The following is a 16,485-nucleotide window of genomic DNA, read 5'->3' on the forward strand; positions in this document are numbered from 1 at the left end:
TTTGCACCTTACTATTTATTGTTTATTGTTACTTTTGGGAGTTAACTGGGACCTTGAGTAAACTATTTCATTCCACCGCATGTACCACATGTGATGTGAATGACTATAAAGCCTTATCTTATCTTCTCTTTATCTTATCTTATCTTATCATCTGCCTTTACACACATATGAACTTGAGTGACATCCCATTCTTAATCCATATAGTTTAAAATTATGTTGGCCCACCCTTTTCTGTTATAACAGCTTCAAATCTTCTGGGAAGGCTTTCCACAAGGTTTAGGAGTGTTATGGGAATTTTTGACCATTCTTCTAGAAGCGCATTTGTGAGGTCAGACACTGATGTTGGACGAGAAGGCCTGGCTCGCAGTCTCCGCTCTAATTCATCCCAAAGGTGGTGTTCTGTCAGGTTGAGGTCAGGACTCTGTGCAGGCCAGTCAAGTTCTTCCACACCAAACTCACTCATCCATGTCTTCATGGCCCTTGCTTTGTGCAGTGGTGCGCAGTCATGTTGGAACAGGAAGGGGCCATCCCCAAACTGTTCCCACAAAGTTGGTAGCATGAAAATCTCTTTGTCTGCTGAAGCATTAAGAGTTCCTTTCACTGGAACTAAGGGGCCGAGCCCAACTCCTGAAAAACAACCCACACCATAATCCCCCCTCCACCAAACTTTACACTTGGCACAATGCAGTCAGAGAAGTACCGTTCTCCTGGCAACCAGCAAACCCAGACTCGTCCATCGGATTGCATTGCGCTTGGTGATGTAAGGCTTGGATGCAACTATTCTGTCATGGTAACCCATTCAGTGAAGCTCTCTACACTGTTCTTGAGCTAATCTGAAGGCCACATGAGGTCTGGAGGTCTGTAGCAATTGACTCTGCAGAAAGTTGGTGACCTCTGAGTACTATGCGCCTCAGCATCCGCTGACCTCACTCTGTCATTTTCCACGGCCGATCACTTCATTGCTGAGTTGCTGTCATTCCCAATCACTTCCACTTTGTTATAATACCACTGACAGTTGACTTTGGAATATTTAGTAGTGAGGAAATTTCATGACTGGATTTGTTGCACAGGTGGGCATCCTGTCAGAGACCCATTATTTCACAAATGTTAGTAGAAGCAGTCTACATGCCATGCCTAGCTACTTGGTTTTATACACGTGTGGCCATGGAAGTGATTGGAACACCTGAATTCAATGATTTGAATGGGTGAATGAATACTTTTGGCAATATAGTGTGTGTGTGTATATATATATATATATATATATATATATATATATATATATATATATATATATAATGTGTATTTCTGTTTGCTGTTATCCTATGGCAGTGAAAGAGTCATTTCTCTTTCCCTCTGAAGAGCTCTGTGTGTACAATAGGATCCCTTAATTAGTGTTTGTATCCTCTGGCTCGCACAATGATTGCAAGGTACATGCTCTACCTGACACTGTATCTAGCACCTCAGTGATACATCTCTTTAATTAAAAACAAGCTGCTTTTAAAGTAAGGTTTGTATGAGTTTTAGAAGTTCTACAGTGTAGAGCACAGATGCCTTCTGATTAATTTTAAAATTTGTTTGTAAGAGCTAACGAATTGGAAACTGGATGGAGGGGCAAAAAACACTCCTCGGCCAACATTAACATAAGACTATAAGTTTACTTTATTTTGTTGGCTCCTTTGTTAGCAAGCAAACAAATAAGTAGTAGCAGAGCCATTATGCTGAAAGCTGAGGAGTACATTTGAAAATGTGTCAGTATCTAAAAAATTGCTAAGGGAAACCTTTTGGTCACTGCAAGATGGATTTGTTTTCATGTCAGATGAGCAGTGGAAGATTTTTTTTTTGTATGAGCTAACAATAGAGATAACTGGCACAATGTTAGTGGGAAAATCTTCTTACGTGAAATCCTTTGTTGTCAGTTAATGATGTGCCAACATATTAGTTTGTTGAGGTAACATTGAGAATAGAGACATATCTTTTAATTGTTTCTGTATCTAGCTAACCTCAGCTGTAGTTGTTAACCTAGTTACCAATACAGCCAGTAATGTGTGCTGACAAAGCTGTCACACTGTAAAGCTTATTTAAAACATAAAATTAGTGTTTGACTGAGTTGTCAGTCTGTATGTTTCACAGCTTAGCATAGCGAATACTTTAATAGTGATTTTTTTATTTACATATTGGCACTTGGACCAGTCAATTGTACATGCCTAATGTAGAGATTTTAGAGTCCCTACTAATGGCTGCAATCATGAGCCCTCAGAGTTAGACATGCAGAGTCAGATTTAATCACAATCCGTTGCTTCCCAATTTCCTCTGTTTGTTTTTTTATTTATTTATTTATTTTTTTTTTAATTTTTATTTCTGTCTGTCTCAGGGGGCTGTGTTCCACTTTCCATATTCCAGTTTGTACAAAGCAAACTTTCTGATCTTATCAATTTGTTAATGTAGGGAGCGTAGTGAAATTTATGTACTGTGTGTGTCTGTTTTGTGTGTGTTTTGTCGGTGTGGGTAAGAAGTGTGCATGTGGGCACCCTCTCATGAAATATTATGGATGTTTCTCAGTGCATAACAAGAACCTGAAACAGCCAAGAGCCCTAAAGCACTGCACTGCATGTATGTGTTCTAAATCTGCAGTTGGTTTCCCTCTGTTTATCATTATTTTCTCAAACAATGACCTCAACTCACCTGACAGACTTTATTTCTGCTGTCTGGAAATGGCAAAGCAAAACCGCACTGACTTTATACACTTGTGTTCTTTATTGAGTAGGAGAGGAGAAGGGTGGAAAGGTGCTGCTGCTATTAATCTGCTCTTCACTCGCCATGTAGATTTAAAATTAAACTGGCTGTGGTTAGGAGCACTGTGCAGGGTATAACACCCTTGGTGTTCACATGGCTCCTGGTATGTACATTTAATTTAGAGACACTCTTCTGGAGCAATAAGATGATAAAAGTACGATGCTAGTCAGCAGTGTGCGTGTGGAGGAGTGGTGCTGTTGGGGCAGAGGGGGGTCTCAGGGAGACTAAGCTACCAGAGGCCAAATACATTATTCATATGAGAAAAAGACACAGAACTTTATAGAGAACCAAGAAAAACCGATTTACACAAGAACTGAAGAAGAAACATGATGAGATGTCATTATAAATTAACATCAAGCAGGAAAAGAACAGGAATGGTAGTTAAATAGACTTCTGTCATATTCTCACAAGTTTGTTAATAACAATTGTCAAGATGCCACTAAACAAAGGTAAATCTTAGATGAGCTGATGAGAATTTGAGACTGCGGGATGTCTTCTGGTTTCTTGGCTTGTATCCTTGCTAATGGATACATCTGAAGTCCATTTGAGGAGCTCTCCTGTCATCCTGCCAAAGGAAGGAAGGAGGGAGAGAACCAAAGTAAAAAGGGAGGGAGAAAGTGAGTGAGTGAGTGAGTGAGACCGAGGGAAGCTGGAACAGACGGAGAGAATAAACACAGACAGAAGAAAGCAGCAGCCACGGCAGCAACAGTGTTAGCGTTAGTGTTAGCATTAGCTCAGACTTTCCATCTGTTTTCTCTTGCTAACACTCCATTCTGATCGCAATACATCCTTCTCTGGGAAAAGCACTGTGTGACCCCAGGCCAGCAGAGACATACACACGTACACACATGTGCACTTGAGAGCACACACTGGCACCATGATCAAGTCAAGCTGGTTCTATGTCAAATTCAAGTATAACGAGAAGGTAAGTCTGTACTTTATATTTGATCTTTTGTTCTTGTTTATATATGCCTCTTTCCTTGTCCTTCTCTTTCCATCTCCTCCTATTTATCTCCCTTAAAGACTAGGTTTTGAACTCCATTAAACATTGTCACAGGCACCTTTTAGTCCATCCTAGCATTGATCCACAAATACTGACCTGAGATTGGCAGCAGAGCAAATTTGTAAGTTCCTCCGAGCTCTTTCATGCATTTTGTAGCAGCTGCACCAGCATTTTGGTGTCATGAATATTTGATCAAATCTCGACTCAGCGTTTGAGGAGCATAGTTCACATTTTTATCGCAACACATGCTCTGTAAATGTGAGTGAAGTTATGAGCTGATGTTTTATCATAAGGATGGGTATTTCCTGACATATAATTGCTTGAGTCATTACATTTTAACTACATTTTTAGCACATAAGACTGTTGGGCTGCTGTTTATTGATTATTTCATTTATTTGAATTGCTTTTTAGATCATTCAGTGTTATTAAGAGCTCTGTGTGCTTCAGTTAAGATCTAAGATTGCAATTCTGGTGTTAATATTGCTTGTGTTTCTCCATGCTGATTAATATGCATGATTTGTTTGCTTTTGTCATGTATGTCTTTTATGCTTTTGTCATTTGCTCTCCTCTCAGGGTGCTGAAATGTTTATACAGGCCTAGTGAGTCGTGAGTGATAAAGAGAGAGGGGCTGATGAATGAGGAGAGAGTTGGTGTTACACTGTTATGTCCTAGGCCAGAAGTAGTTACTGCTGAGGTTCAAGCATCTGTGCATTGCAACAAATATAACTGTTCTTTAGTTACACAACATCCAGTCACTCTGTTTCAAAGATGCTCACTAACCCGCTCACTCACTAACCCACTCACTCATAGGCTTGCTAGCTTGCTCACTCATTCTTAGTCTGGCAGACCCTGGAACCGCTCTAAGAAAACTTTTTATTATAAGCTTTGTAAAGGCCCAGGTCCTGACCCCAGTAGCTCTTTCAGCTCTTTCACATCCGCTGTTCAGCAGAGGATTCCATCTATGTGTCAGCTAGCAGAGGTGATAATCTTGTGTTTGCTTTAAATTATATTTGTGGTTGTTGACATCTGACTGCCCTGAGTCTTGCAGGATATTTGAAAGCCTCTTATTCCAATGTTTTCTGTTTTGTAGTAAAGTACAACTAAAAGATTTTGTATACATAAGCTCTGTGAAAGCTCCTCAAAATAATAGGATATGGTTTATAGCTGAAGTTAAAGGACTTTGTGATGCACACTATCCTGAAAGGTTGATTTATCTTGGAGTGATCCAGCAGTGAGTGCTGTAATGTGAACTGTGAGCTAAGTGAGATTGGCACACAAAAATGTGGAATGTCTGCTTGGAAGAGCTGTAGGGCTGTTTTAAAGTGTCAGAGGATGAGGAGAGACTTCACTACATCAACCTCAGATTACAGTTTTAAAGAGACTCTTTAAAGAGATTCTCAAGACTCCTCTGTATTCTGCCATTTTGTAGGTGACTTTCCCCCTTTCCTGTCTCTCACTAATGGTATAGTGTTCTTATCCAAATTAATATCATGGGAGATGTCCATTAACAGCTCTCCCAAGTCTGTCTGCGCATGTGTGTGCATAGGAAGTGCACAGATTTTCTGCTGGCTGCTCAAGCCCAATGAGTGGAGGGGTGAATGGAACCATGACAACCGCCTGACTGCTCAGCTCCTTGGTAGAGAAGATAGGAGAGATGGAGAGAGCACTTCTCATTCATCCCATTATGCAAGTGCAGGAGAGTGAAGTGTAAAAATATGCAGTTCACAGCCAATTAGCATAACAGAGGGTGATGGTTCTTCATGCAAGGGGGAGGGGGAACAAAAGCTTGACAGATGTGAATAAGTTGAGAAATGAGGCTGAACTCTTTAAGAGGGAAATGCAGACTTATTGCTCTCCTTTGAGAACAGACTTTAGATTTTTTTGTTATACTGTAATTGTCTTTGATTTGGTTGGCAAAGCTGATCCTAAATCAGTGTAAAAGGGCAGCTTCTACCTGAAGTGAAAGATTTTGTATGCAGTTATAAAACTCATGCTTTTCAGGTTTATCTGGCTTGTGTTCATGAGATTTTTGCATTTGTGTGTTTGTGTTTTCCTAGTCTTTGGTTTATACCTAGTAGAGCTGGGCGATAGAGCAGGATCAGGGATGGGGGTGTAGCTAAGCACCACGCTAGTTTTCGTAGTCAGCTACAAATTTTTGTAGCTAACAGCTGTAGCCACTACAGTTTTATGAAATGTAGCTAATAGCTGTAGTGCCTACAAAATTTTCTGTAGCTATAGCAAACATTTTTACTACACTTTCTCTACAGACTTCAGGCAATTCGTGAAAAATCTGAACCATAGGACACGGTCATTAACAGGACTGGTTGCCACTGTGAAATCCTGACTCAGCCATGGACAGCTCGAGCAACCATGTGTTGATCACCCCTTATTATAGCAAGCTTAGCTTTTTACTCAAAAATCTAGTTCTGCTCTGAAGCTGCAGCAGCTCTGCAGCAGTGGAGAGATTAGTCAGGCCTCATTCTCACCCCAAACAGAATCAGGTATCACTGATGAGAACTTTGAGGCTGAAGTACTTCTGAAGTTTAACAGAGGACTCTGAATGCCATGTGTGTATCTTGCTGAAATGTTTAAATTGGAGCAGTTTTATTTTAACCATTGACAATTCTTTGCACAAAATTGTTTGGTTTGTATCTGGGTTTTTTTGTTGATTTTTGTTAGGAAAAACCTGGAATTATTGACTTTGCATTTAGTCTAAATTTTTGTTGGATATTACACCTTTTGTTGTGTAAGTTTGATTTTTGGTTACACTTTTTGGTGATCTTTTTTTTCAAGTATGTTTCTTTCCGTCATAGGATTAAATGCAGTGTCTTGTTTACTTAGTTAGGCTTGTTTGTTGTGTCAGGTGGAGATCCACAAACAGCCTGACAGTCGCGCTTTGAAAGTAGCTAAAAAGCAGCACATTACTTTTCAAAAAGTAGTTAAAAAGTAGCCACTACTCTTTTTGTGAAAGTAGCTAAATTGTAGCTAGCTACACATTTTGGGAAAGTAGCTAGAAAGTAGCTAATTACAAATTTTTCAGTAGCTATCCCAACCCTGAGCAGTATAAATATCTGCATGAGTATGAAATTGAAGCCCAAACCTGACCTGTACCCCTGATTAAGACTCAACCCAAACAGGCCTGGCTGGTGCTGCTAAATTTGAAACCTGGCCCAATCTGACTCTACTCACATGAACAGAAATGGATTATCACAGGCAAGTTTCTAAGCACTTGAGTTGAGAGACAGAAAACATCATGCTGGGATAAAGTGTTATTTAACACATCTAAAAAACACCATAAACAGTATTTAGTATTTTTATGTTTTTGTGGAATTACCTATTATGGAACTGTTGGAAAACAGTGTCCACCCTGCTTTGATTAACTGTTAATTCTGGTATGAAGTTTGTTTGTCTAGTCCTTCTACTTGCCAGGATGCCTAATACACTTTATGCACACTTAAAAAGCAAGGAGGAAGATCTGCTGGGACCTTTCTACCAACCCAACTTCTCTCTCATCACCGCTTATTTCATTCACCCACTTCTCAAACTCCAGAGCTACAGCACAAGAAAGAATGTGAAAGAGAGAGAGAGTGCAGAAGAAAACAGACATGAGCACGTGCAAATGACTGCTTATAAAATCACATATTAGAAGAAAACCTGAGTGTACGTGAAAGAATGATGTTGCCCAAACCTAGTGCACAGCCAAAGGAAGTGTATGTGTGCCATTTGTCTTGACATGTGCATTGTTTGTTCCTTGCAAATGCATGTGTATTTGTAGGTTTGGATGTGCTTTATCCCTCTAGGCCAACATTACAAGGGGTTGGATTGGATTATGAGTTGAACATGCTGACTGTGTATATACTGTAGTTGTGCGTGTCTGCATAATAGCACATTAAATTCACTATCAAAACTTCCATTTTAGTCTGTTTTTCTGATTTTTGGTAATTACGTGGAAGACCTGTGAAAGAATTTCTTCATGAAAACGACATTCTGTTCTTGAATTCTCACTCTGGTTCAGCCTGTAATTCTCTCCTCTTATTCATTTTGTTTCTGATAACCTATTTAATACACACTTTAAGTCTCTGGCAGAAAACTGTCTCCAATAGGACAGCTTTTAAAGAGCTGTAGACACAGAAAAGTTCTGCTAGTTTGAAGTGTGCTGCTGCATGTACAGCGAAGGATGTGTCACTAAAATGTGAAAAGCTTTTACTATCCAAGCAAAGTTCCAGGCTAGTACTGTGTTCTGATGAAACCCAGATGAGAAGAGATCTAATATTCTTTCTATAGATGTGAGTCAATTTAAAAATCTCCTGCTAATTTTTATTTTCATGAACACTAAATCAATTGTGATGCATGATGTAACAGTATGGCACATTCTATCAATGTGAAACTCTTCATTTGCTAAAAGTTGAGAAAAGCACAGCTTTTTTGCTCTGCTTGGCTGTTACAACTCCCACAGTCCCCCATATACAACTGTTGTCTGTCTCAATAGAAATGAAAGAAAGGTGAAACAAAAAATGCCTCAGTTTGCTGTAATGTAAATACAGTGGAAGATGTTTTTTACGTTTGACACTTAAATGATTATCAAGAAGAGATGGAGGTGGTCTGATCTTTCAATTTCCAAACAAAAATGTCAACAGCTGAAACTATGAAAGTAGACTTCCAGAGGCAGCTAATAGTTCATCATTAATCACTACTGCAAGTTAAAATTGGGGAAACAATTTTAATTGAAACACATATTTTGGTAATTTAATGTGATTACTTACTGTTTAATAAAAGCCATTTTCCTTTGTATGCTATGTAGATATTATGCACTACTGTTAAATATTCACACATCTCTCTTTTTAGTGGTGATACACTATGCAGAAAGTGAGAAGGACAAAACTGTATACTTTGTCTTTGAGACAATTCTTTATTTGCATTTATTATATGAGCATTTAGAGCATGGTTAGAAATGTAAATAGGCTATGTGCAGGAACCAAAAGTTTTTGTAAACACATATGAGACATATTTGGGCAAATCTACTGAAATTTATTTATTTTACAAAGATGCAGTGGTAAAATGCTTACAGATCTTTGGCCCTTGGTGCATTCGCAGGCTGACACTTTACTCTGTCCAGTAAAAACACAGTTTTCAAACTCTTTGAAATTTCTAAGTAGTGTTTTGGGCTTTGGACAGGATTACTGATAAATCTACAGTATTCCAGATGTTTCAGAGCTTTCAGAGAACACAGCTGTTAAGCAATACGGTTTTAATTCAATATATAAGATAGGTAGATAGCTAAAAATGCTAAAGGTACTCCTTCTTTCTAAGGCAAACAGCCTGGCCATGTGTGTCCTAGTAAGCAGACAGGGTGTCCTAAGTGTGTGATTTGGGCATATGTGTATGTGCTTTTCTGTGTCTGCTGATGCGAGAGTATACAGACAGGAGGGAGTCTGTGTGATGTTTGTGTTAATTTGCCAAAGTGTAAACAGAACAAAACTGCTGAAGCAGGGCAGCATCTGTCTGTTTATCTGAGAACTCTGGTGGAGAGAGAGAAGAGCAGGAGAGAAGAGGGGGAGGTTAGACAAGAGGAAGGAGAGGCTGCTAGAGAGGAGAAGACAGTCTGGCCTGAACAGCACAGCAGTTCAGTGCGCAGTAAAGATGAAGTGTAGGCCTGGAGGCAAGTGCACCAGAGACTGGGCCAGTGCCTTTTTATCCAAAGTGCATAGTCAAATATTGACAAAAATATGTTCTCTCATTACCTCACTTTATTGGGCTGATGTTGGAAGGAGATGTGTCGGTGAGATGTTGCATATCTAGCTGGCTTAAGACGCTTACTCTCTTCATTCAGAGTCAAGACAACCAACAACAAATATAATTTCTTTGTTCTGATATTAAACTAGTACTTCACTTCCCTAATTGCCCAGAGAAGTGGGAGGGTAGTGAAGTCTTCTTTTTTAAAATATCCCCATATTATCCTGATAGAGTAAGAGTAATTATGCAATGTGGATATCCTGTTCATGCTCGTGAATTGCTTTGGTTTCTCATTTTCTCTTTTTCTTAGCCCTCCAGTCATACCTTAGAAACCATTGCTTTCTGGCTTCACCTTGGTCAAGCTTTCTGTTCTTTAGCAGTGCACCAGCTTTTCCTTTAACATACAACCCCATTTCCAAAAAAGGCCGCTGAGCAAAATGTAAATGAAAACAAAATGTAATGATATTCAGATCATTTAAACCCTATATTTAATTTAAAATAGTACAAAGACAACATATTAAATGTTGAAAATGAGAAATGTTATTGTTTTTTGAAAAATATATGCCCATTTTTAATTTAATGCCCATCAGAGTCTTTTAGAAGTAAAGATGAGGAGGGTTCACCACTCTGTGAAATACTGCACAATCAAATAGTGCAACAATTCAAGAATAAGGCTTCTCAAAGTAAAATAGCAAAGAACTTTTGCTTTTCATGATCTACGGTACATGATAACATTAAAAGATTCAGAGAATCTGGAGAACTCTCTGTATGCATGGGACAAGGCTAGAGACATGATTCTGTAGAGCATTCAGGAATGCTGCCGCCTTCTTTGGGCCTAAGCTCATTTAAAATGGACTGAGGCAAAGCAGAAAAATTGTCGTCCCACAAGTCAGAATGTGAAATTCTTTTTGGAAATAATGGACACTCTGTCCACTCAGCTTGTTATCAGTGCACAGTTCACAGCCAGTATTCATGATGTTATGTGGGTGCATTAGTGTACGTGGCATGGCTGACTGGCACATCTGTGAAGGCACCATTAATGCTGAACAATATATGCATGTTTTGGCAACATTTGCTGCCATCCAGACGTCTTTTTCAGGGAAGGCCTTGCTTATTTCAGCGAGACAATGCCAAACCATTTTCTGCATGGATTACAACAGCATTGTGTATTAAGAGTCCAGGCGCTAAACTGGCCTGCCTGCAGTCCAGATCTGTCACCCAGAGATAACGTTTGGCACATTTTGAAATGAAAAGTATGACAAATGAATCCTATATAAAACCAAAATGGGAAAACATTTCATTTTCAAAACTACAGCAATTCGTCCTACTCAGTTCCCAAATTCTTACAGAGTGTTGTTAAAAGAAGAGTTGATGAAACACAGTGGTAAACATGCCACTGTCCCAATGTTATGGAATGTGTTGTTGGTATAAAATTCAAAATGGCCATGTTTTTCAAAAAGCAATACAATTCTTCAGTTTCAGCATTTGATACGTTGTATTTTATATGAAGTATTGTCCTTTAGAAATAGGTTTACATGATCTGCATATCATTGCATCCTATTTTTATTTACATTTTGCACAGCTTCCCAACCTTTTTTGGAAATGGGGTTTTATTTTGAATGTTGAGTTTCAGATGTAGTTGAAAAGTGTGTATGGGGAAAACCAGATGCACTTACAGAATGGAGGATGTTGTTTTCTACTTGCTTCCATAGGCAAAAACAAATAAAGAACACATTGTGTGTAAAATTACCTACACTTGCTTAATGAGTCATTTCATTAATTTCCCAGATGTTTACACTACTTTGATAGAGATTTAGTTTTTTTTATTACCAGGCTGCATCCCCTTGTGTTTGTGTAGAAATGTTTTTGTTGTAATAATGGGATGAGTAAGAAAATGTGTAGGCTGCCCCTAAACTCTGTCTGACTAAATTGTATAAAGGAAATAATGATAAAATTGACATTACTCTGAATGACCTGTATTGTACTCTGGAATCTAACATTTAATTAATTGAAATGAACTGCTTTAATAAAATCTCTTCAGTAAATTTGATAAAGTGAAAACAAAATCCAGTTCTTTTTGTTTTACCATTGAAATCAATTGTAAAAATGTCATCAGCACTGTGGTGAATACAATGAAGTTGTGTAGATGTGCGAGTTCTCTGCTAGTATGTGGACTACTTTATAAAGGCTGATGCTACTTGATAACACTCATATGTAATCTCCATTGATGTTCATACATCTATGATATCTAGCATTGGGCAGCCACCCAATGCAGTCTGGACATTCTGCCTGACCAATCTAGTCTTCTCTCACTACAGTTTCCATTGACAGAAAGAAGAGAGAGTAGGGGTCAGTGTTGAAAGACCAGACTGCAACAGTTTGGCTGCCAAGCCTCAGGCTTCAGTCAATCTGGGAAAAATGAACCGGTCAGTAACTGGACTGGTGGCAACTGTACAATCCTGACTGAGCTGCAGACAGTTCGAGCAAACGGGCACATGCTCGCCCCATGTGCTGACCCTTACTAGTAGGCCTAACTCAGGGGTGACAACTGAAATGTTAAGAAGAGCAGTTTTGTCCTTTCAACAAAAATTAAACCACCTTGGGAGCCACAACATTTTCTGTCCATTTTACCATCATTTAAGGTAGAACAGAATTCTAACAAGAAGCAGGAGAAAGAGAAGAGACTTAAGTTTCACGAGTTGCTACAGATTAAACATATCAGCAAACCAGAGTGATTTAGAAATGCAAATAAGTCCATTCATCTCCAAATTATCAATGTTCATCTTTTTTCTCTTTGCCGTTTTGTTATCTGCGTTGCTGTGTGTTTGTCTGCACATCAGTCTTCAGCTTTAAAGGTTGGGGAATTAGCAGTTATGCATTAACTCCAGCGTTTAAGAACATTTATTGTGAAAACTGTGTTAGAACTGTGTGTTATAACGATTTTACAGCAAAGGAGGATTATTATGTCATTTTACCTACAACCCCAATTCCAATGAAGTTTGGATGTTGTGTAAAACATAAATAAAAACAGAATACGATGATTTTCAAATCCTTTTCAACCTATATTCAATTGAATACACTACAAAGACATGATATTTAATGTTCAAACAGATAAACTTTATTGTTTTTTTCAAATTTTTGAATTTTTTGCAAACATTTTGAATTTGATGCCTGCAACACATTCCAAAGAAGTTGGGACAGGGGCATGTTTGCCACTATGTTACATCACCTTTCCTTTTAACAACAGCGTTTGGGAACTGAGGACACTAATTGTTGAAGCTTTGAAGGTGGAATTCTTTCCCATTCTTGCTTGATGTACAACTTCAGTTGCTCAACAGTCCGGGGTCGTATTTTGCACTTCATAATGCGCCACACATTTTCAATGGGAGACAGGTCTGGACTGCAGGCAGGCCAGTCTAGTACCTGCACTCTTTTACTATGAAGCCACGCTGTTGTAACACGTGCAGAATGTGGCTTGGCATTGTCTTGCTGAAATAAGCAGAGACGTCCCTGAAAAATACGTTGCTTGGATGGCAGCATATGTTGCTCCAAAACCTGTATGTACCTATCAGCATTAATGGTGCCTTCACAGATGTGCAAGTTCCCCATGCCTTGGGCACTAACACACCCCCATGTCAGTTTTTAACACAGTGCCGCCTGAGGGATGGAAGGTCACGGGCATTCAATGTTGGTTTTCTAGATGGTGAAATCCCTAAATTCCTTGCAATTGCACATTGAGAAACGTTGTTCTTAAACTGTTGGACTATTTGCTCACGCAGTTGTTCACAAAGTGGATGCTCCTTTTCAGGGATGCTCACATTATACCCAATCATGACACTCATCTGTTTCTAATTAACCTGTTTACCTGTGGAATGTTCTAAACAGGTGTTTTTTTGAGCATTCCTCAACTTTCCCAGTCTTTTATTGCCAGTGTCCCAACTTCATTGGAACTTGTTGCAGGCATCAAATTCAAAATGAGTGAATATTTGCAAAAAAACAATAAAGTTTATCTGTTTGAACATTAAATATCTTGTCTTTGAAGTGTATTCATTTGATCATAGGTTGAAAAGGATTTGCTAATCATCGCATTCTGTTTTTATTTATGTTTTACACAACGTTCCAACTTCATTGGAATTGGGGTTGTAGAAATCTAGTTCTGCTGTGGAGCTCTGCTGCAGTGGCGAGATTATTCAGGCCTGATTCTCACCCCAAATCAATGATGAAAATTTTGAGGCTAAAGTGTTGCTGAAGTTTAATAAAGACTCAATATCATGTCTGTTCATACACAGGCATAACATTATGACCACCTCCTTGTTTCTATGCTCATTGTCCATTTTATTAGCTCCACTTACTGTATAGATGCACTTTGTAGTTCTGCAACTACAGACTGTAGTCCATCTGTTTCTCTGCATACTTGTTAGCCCCCTTTTACCCTGTTCTTCAGTGGTCAGGACCCCCATGGACCCTCACAGAGCAGGTACTATTTGGGTGCTGGATCATTCTCAGCACTGCAGTAACACTGATGTTAGTGGGTGTTGTGGTGGTATGAGTGGATCATACACAGCAGTGCTGCTGGTGTTTTTAAACACTGTGTCCGTTCACTGTCCACTGTATTAGATGCACCTGCGTTTTCGGTTCATCCTATAGATGTAAAGCTCTTGCTGTACAGTATGAGCTAATAATCGTCTAGTACTTCATCAGTGTCACAGTCACAGGATGCTGCCCACAGGACACTGTTGGCTGGATATTTTTGGTTGGTGGACTCTTCTCAGTCCAGCAATGACACTGAGGTGTTTAAAAACTCCAGCAGCATTGCTGTGTCTGATCCACTCAGACCAGCGCAACACACACTAACAGGGTAAAAGGGGGCTAACAAAGTATGCGGAGAAACAGATGGACTACAGTCTGTAATTGTAGAACTATAAAGTGCACCTATACAGTAAGTGGAGCTGATAAAATGGACAGTGAGCATCGAAACAAAGAGGTGGTCATAATGATATACCTGATCTGTGTATCTTGCTGAAATGTTTAAATTGGAGCAGTTTTATTTCAACAGTTGACAACACTTTGCACAAAATTCTCTGGTTTGTATTCAGTTTTTTTGTTGATTTTTGTTAGGAAAAACCTGGAATGATTGACTTTGCATTTAGTCAAAATTTTTGTTGGATATCACACCTTTGGGTGTGTAAGTTTGACTGCTGGTTACACTTTTTGGTGATCTTTTTGTACATTTGCAGCTTTTCAATTGTGTGTTTCTTTCTGGCACAGGATTAAATGCAGTGTCTTGTTCCCACTGTCAGTTGGGCTTTTTTGGTGTGTCAGGTGGAGAGTCACAAATATTCTGACAATCATGCTTTTAAAGTAGCTAAAAAGTAGTGCATTACTTTTTAAAACATAGCTAAAAAGTAGCCATTACTCTTTCTGGAAAAGTAGCTAAAAGCTAGCTACAAGTTTTGGGAAAGTAGCTACAAAGTAGCTAACTATCATTTTTTCATTTGCTATCCCAACTCTGGTCCACTGTAGTGTGCTGCTCAGTCACAATGACATTGATTCCATTTGTCTGTTTTTTTTTGTTTTGTTGTTTACTTAATTTAAGATTAGGTATACAAATTAGATTTTAAATGAAAATTAAATAGAGTTGTAAATTAATTTTTGTGTTTATTACACCTTTTTAATTTATGCTTTTATTGCAGACTTTTTTAAGGTGTACTACTATACACTCAGGGGATGTCTACTATGTAAAATAAACAAATCTATTTAAAACTATGCCTTGAATGATTGAGCACACAGACTTCTCAGTTTATGTATAATATTTCTGTAATTCTTATGGAATTAACACTGCTTAAATTTTTAAAGAAAGTTTTAGATGGACAAAGTGAGAGATGAAGGAATAGATAAAGGGACAGTGGGAGTGAGAAAAAGCTGTAGAGGCGTGCTGAGTTTATATCAAAGAGAAGTAGCCATCTGCGTGAGCAGGCACTAAGCAGCCGGTGGAGAGGGTGCAAGATGTCTGAACAGAGACTGACAAGATTGGAGATGACAGGAAACAGATTTCCACTCCTTTTTTTCCTCCATCCTTCTCCAAGTGAAGGGAACGGGTGGCTCATGTGCTGTGATGCCTTCCCAGCCTCCAGATGTTACTGTTACTTTTCTCACATCTGTGTATGTATGTAGGTGTATGTGCATGGGAGAACATGCATGAGTATTTCTAGTAATCCCCATCGTGTAGGCACACACCCATACAAGTAAGGGAGAACAGAACATAAAACGTGGTGTGAAATGTGAGAGTGAGGCACAAACATAGGGTAAAACATAACATGGGAGTTTTATGTTAAACAAGTTTGTTGTTATTGGTCATCATACACGTATTAATATCTCAACAATTATTGGCCCTTTTATGTTTATATTATATGTTTATTTTTTTAGTTTTTCAGAGTTGCTGTTTGTTTCAATATAACTTGCATATCTGTGTTTGATCTTAGGACAGTGCTTAATCAAGCTGTTTATTTGTATGTTACATCTCTGTTGCTTTTTCAGTGACAGTGAGCAGTGGAATTATTTTAATAGCTTAATCACTTTAGTATGTGTTGTCTTTAACATGCAGGGTCTGACCCACTAACAACCAGAGATTCAGTCATTGAAATTGACAATGAAAGATTTACTGTCAGGGAAGCCTGTGTTGTTATTCTTTTCTGTTTCTCCCACCTTCTGTTCCTTTCTTCCTCTCCACCATTGCTTTGAGAGGTGGGAGGAAGAAAGAAGTCTGGCAGCTGCTGAGGCTGTGAAAGGTCACCCTGTCATTGTGGCAACTTAATGGCAAATGGGAGAAGCTGGCATCTGCTTAGCAGTCTGATTGACAGGTGGCCCAAGTGACTCAGACTCTGTGGAGAAAAGACCTGACAAGGCAGAGCTGTCACTTTACTAGGTCGAGCAAGCGAGTGACAGAATAACGTCAG

General features: G+C 38.9%; 1 protein-coding gene across 8 annotated transcripts in view; it reads left to right on the forward strand.

Moving 5' to 3' along the window:
* Positions 1 to 16,485, forward strand: part of auts2a (activator of transcription and developmental regulator AUTS2 a) — a 469,856-nt gene that overhangs the window by 108,809 nt on the left and 344,562 nt on the right. The window contains exon 1 of one of the 8 annotated variants that reach the window (XM_037547286.1): positions 3,656 to 3,718. The exons of the other annotated variants lie outside the window; for them this stretch is intronic. Within the exon in view, the coding sequence (XP_037403183.1) occupies positions 3,671 to 3,718 (48 nt within the window). The 5' untranslated portion in view covers positions 3,656 to 3,670. Of the gene's footprint in view, positions 1 to 3,655; positions 3,719 to 16,485 lie in introns of those variants that run through there. 8 annotated transcript variants of the gene reach the window in all.

Source organism: Pygocentrus nattereri, chromosome 18, assembly GCF_015220715.1.
Source record: "Pygocentrus nattereri isolate fPygNat1 chromosome 18, fPygNat1.pri, whole genome shotgun sequence".
NCBI classification, from domain to species: Eukaryota; Metazoa; Chordata; class Actinopteri; order Characiformes; family Serrasalmidae; genus Pygocentrus; species Pygocentrus nattereri.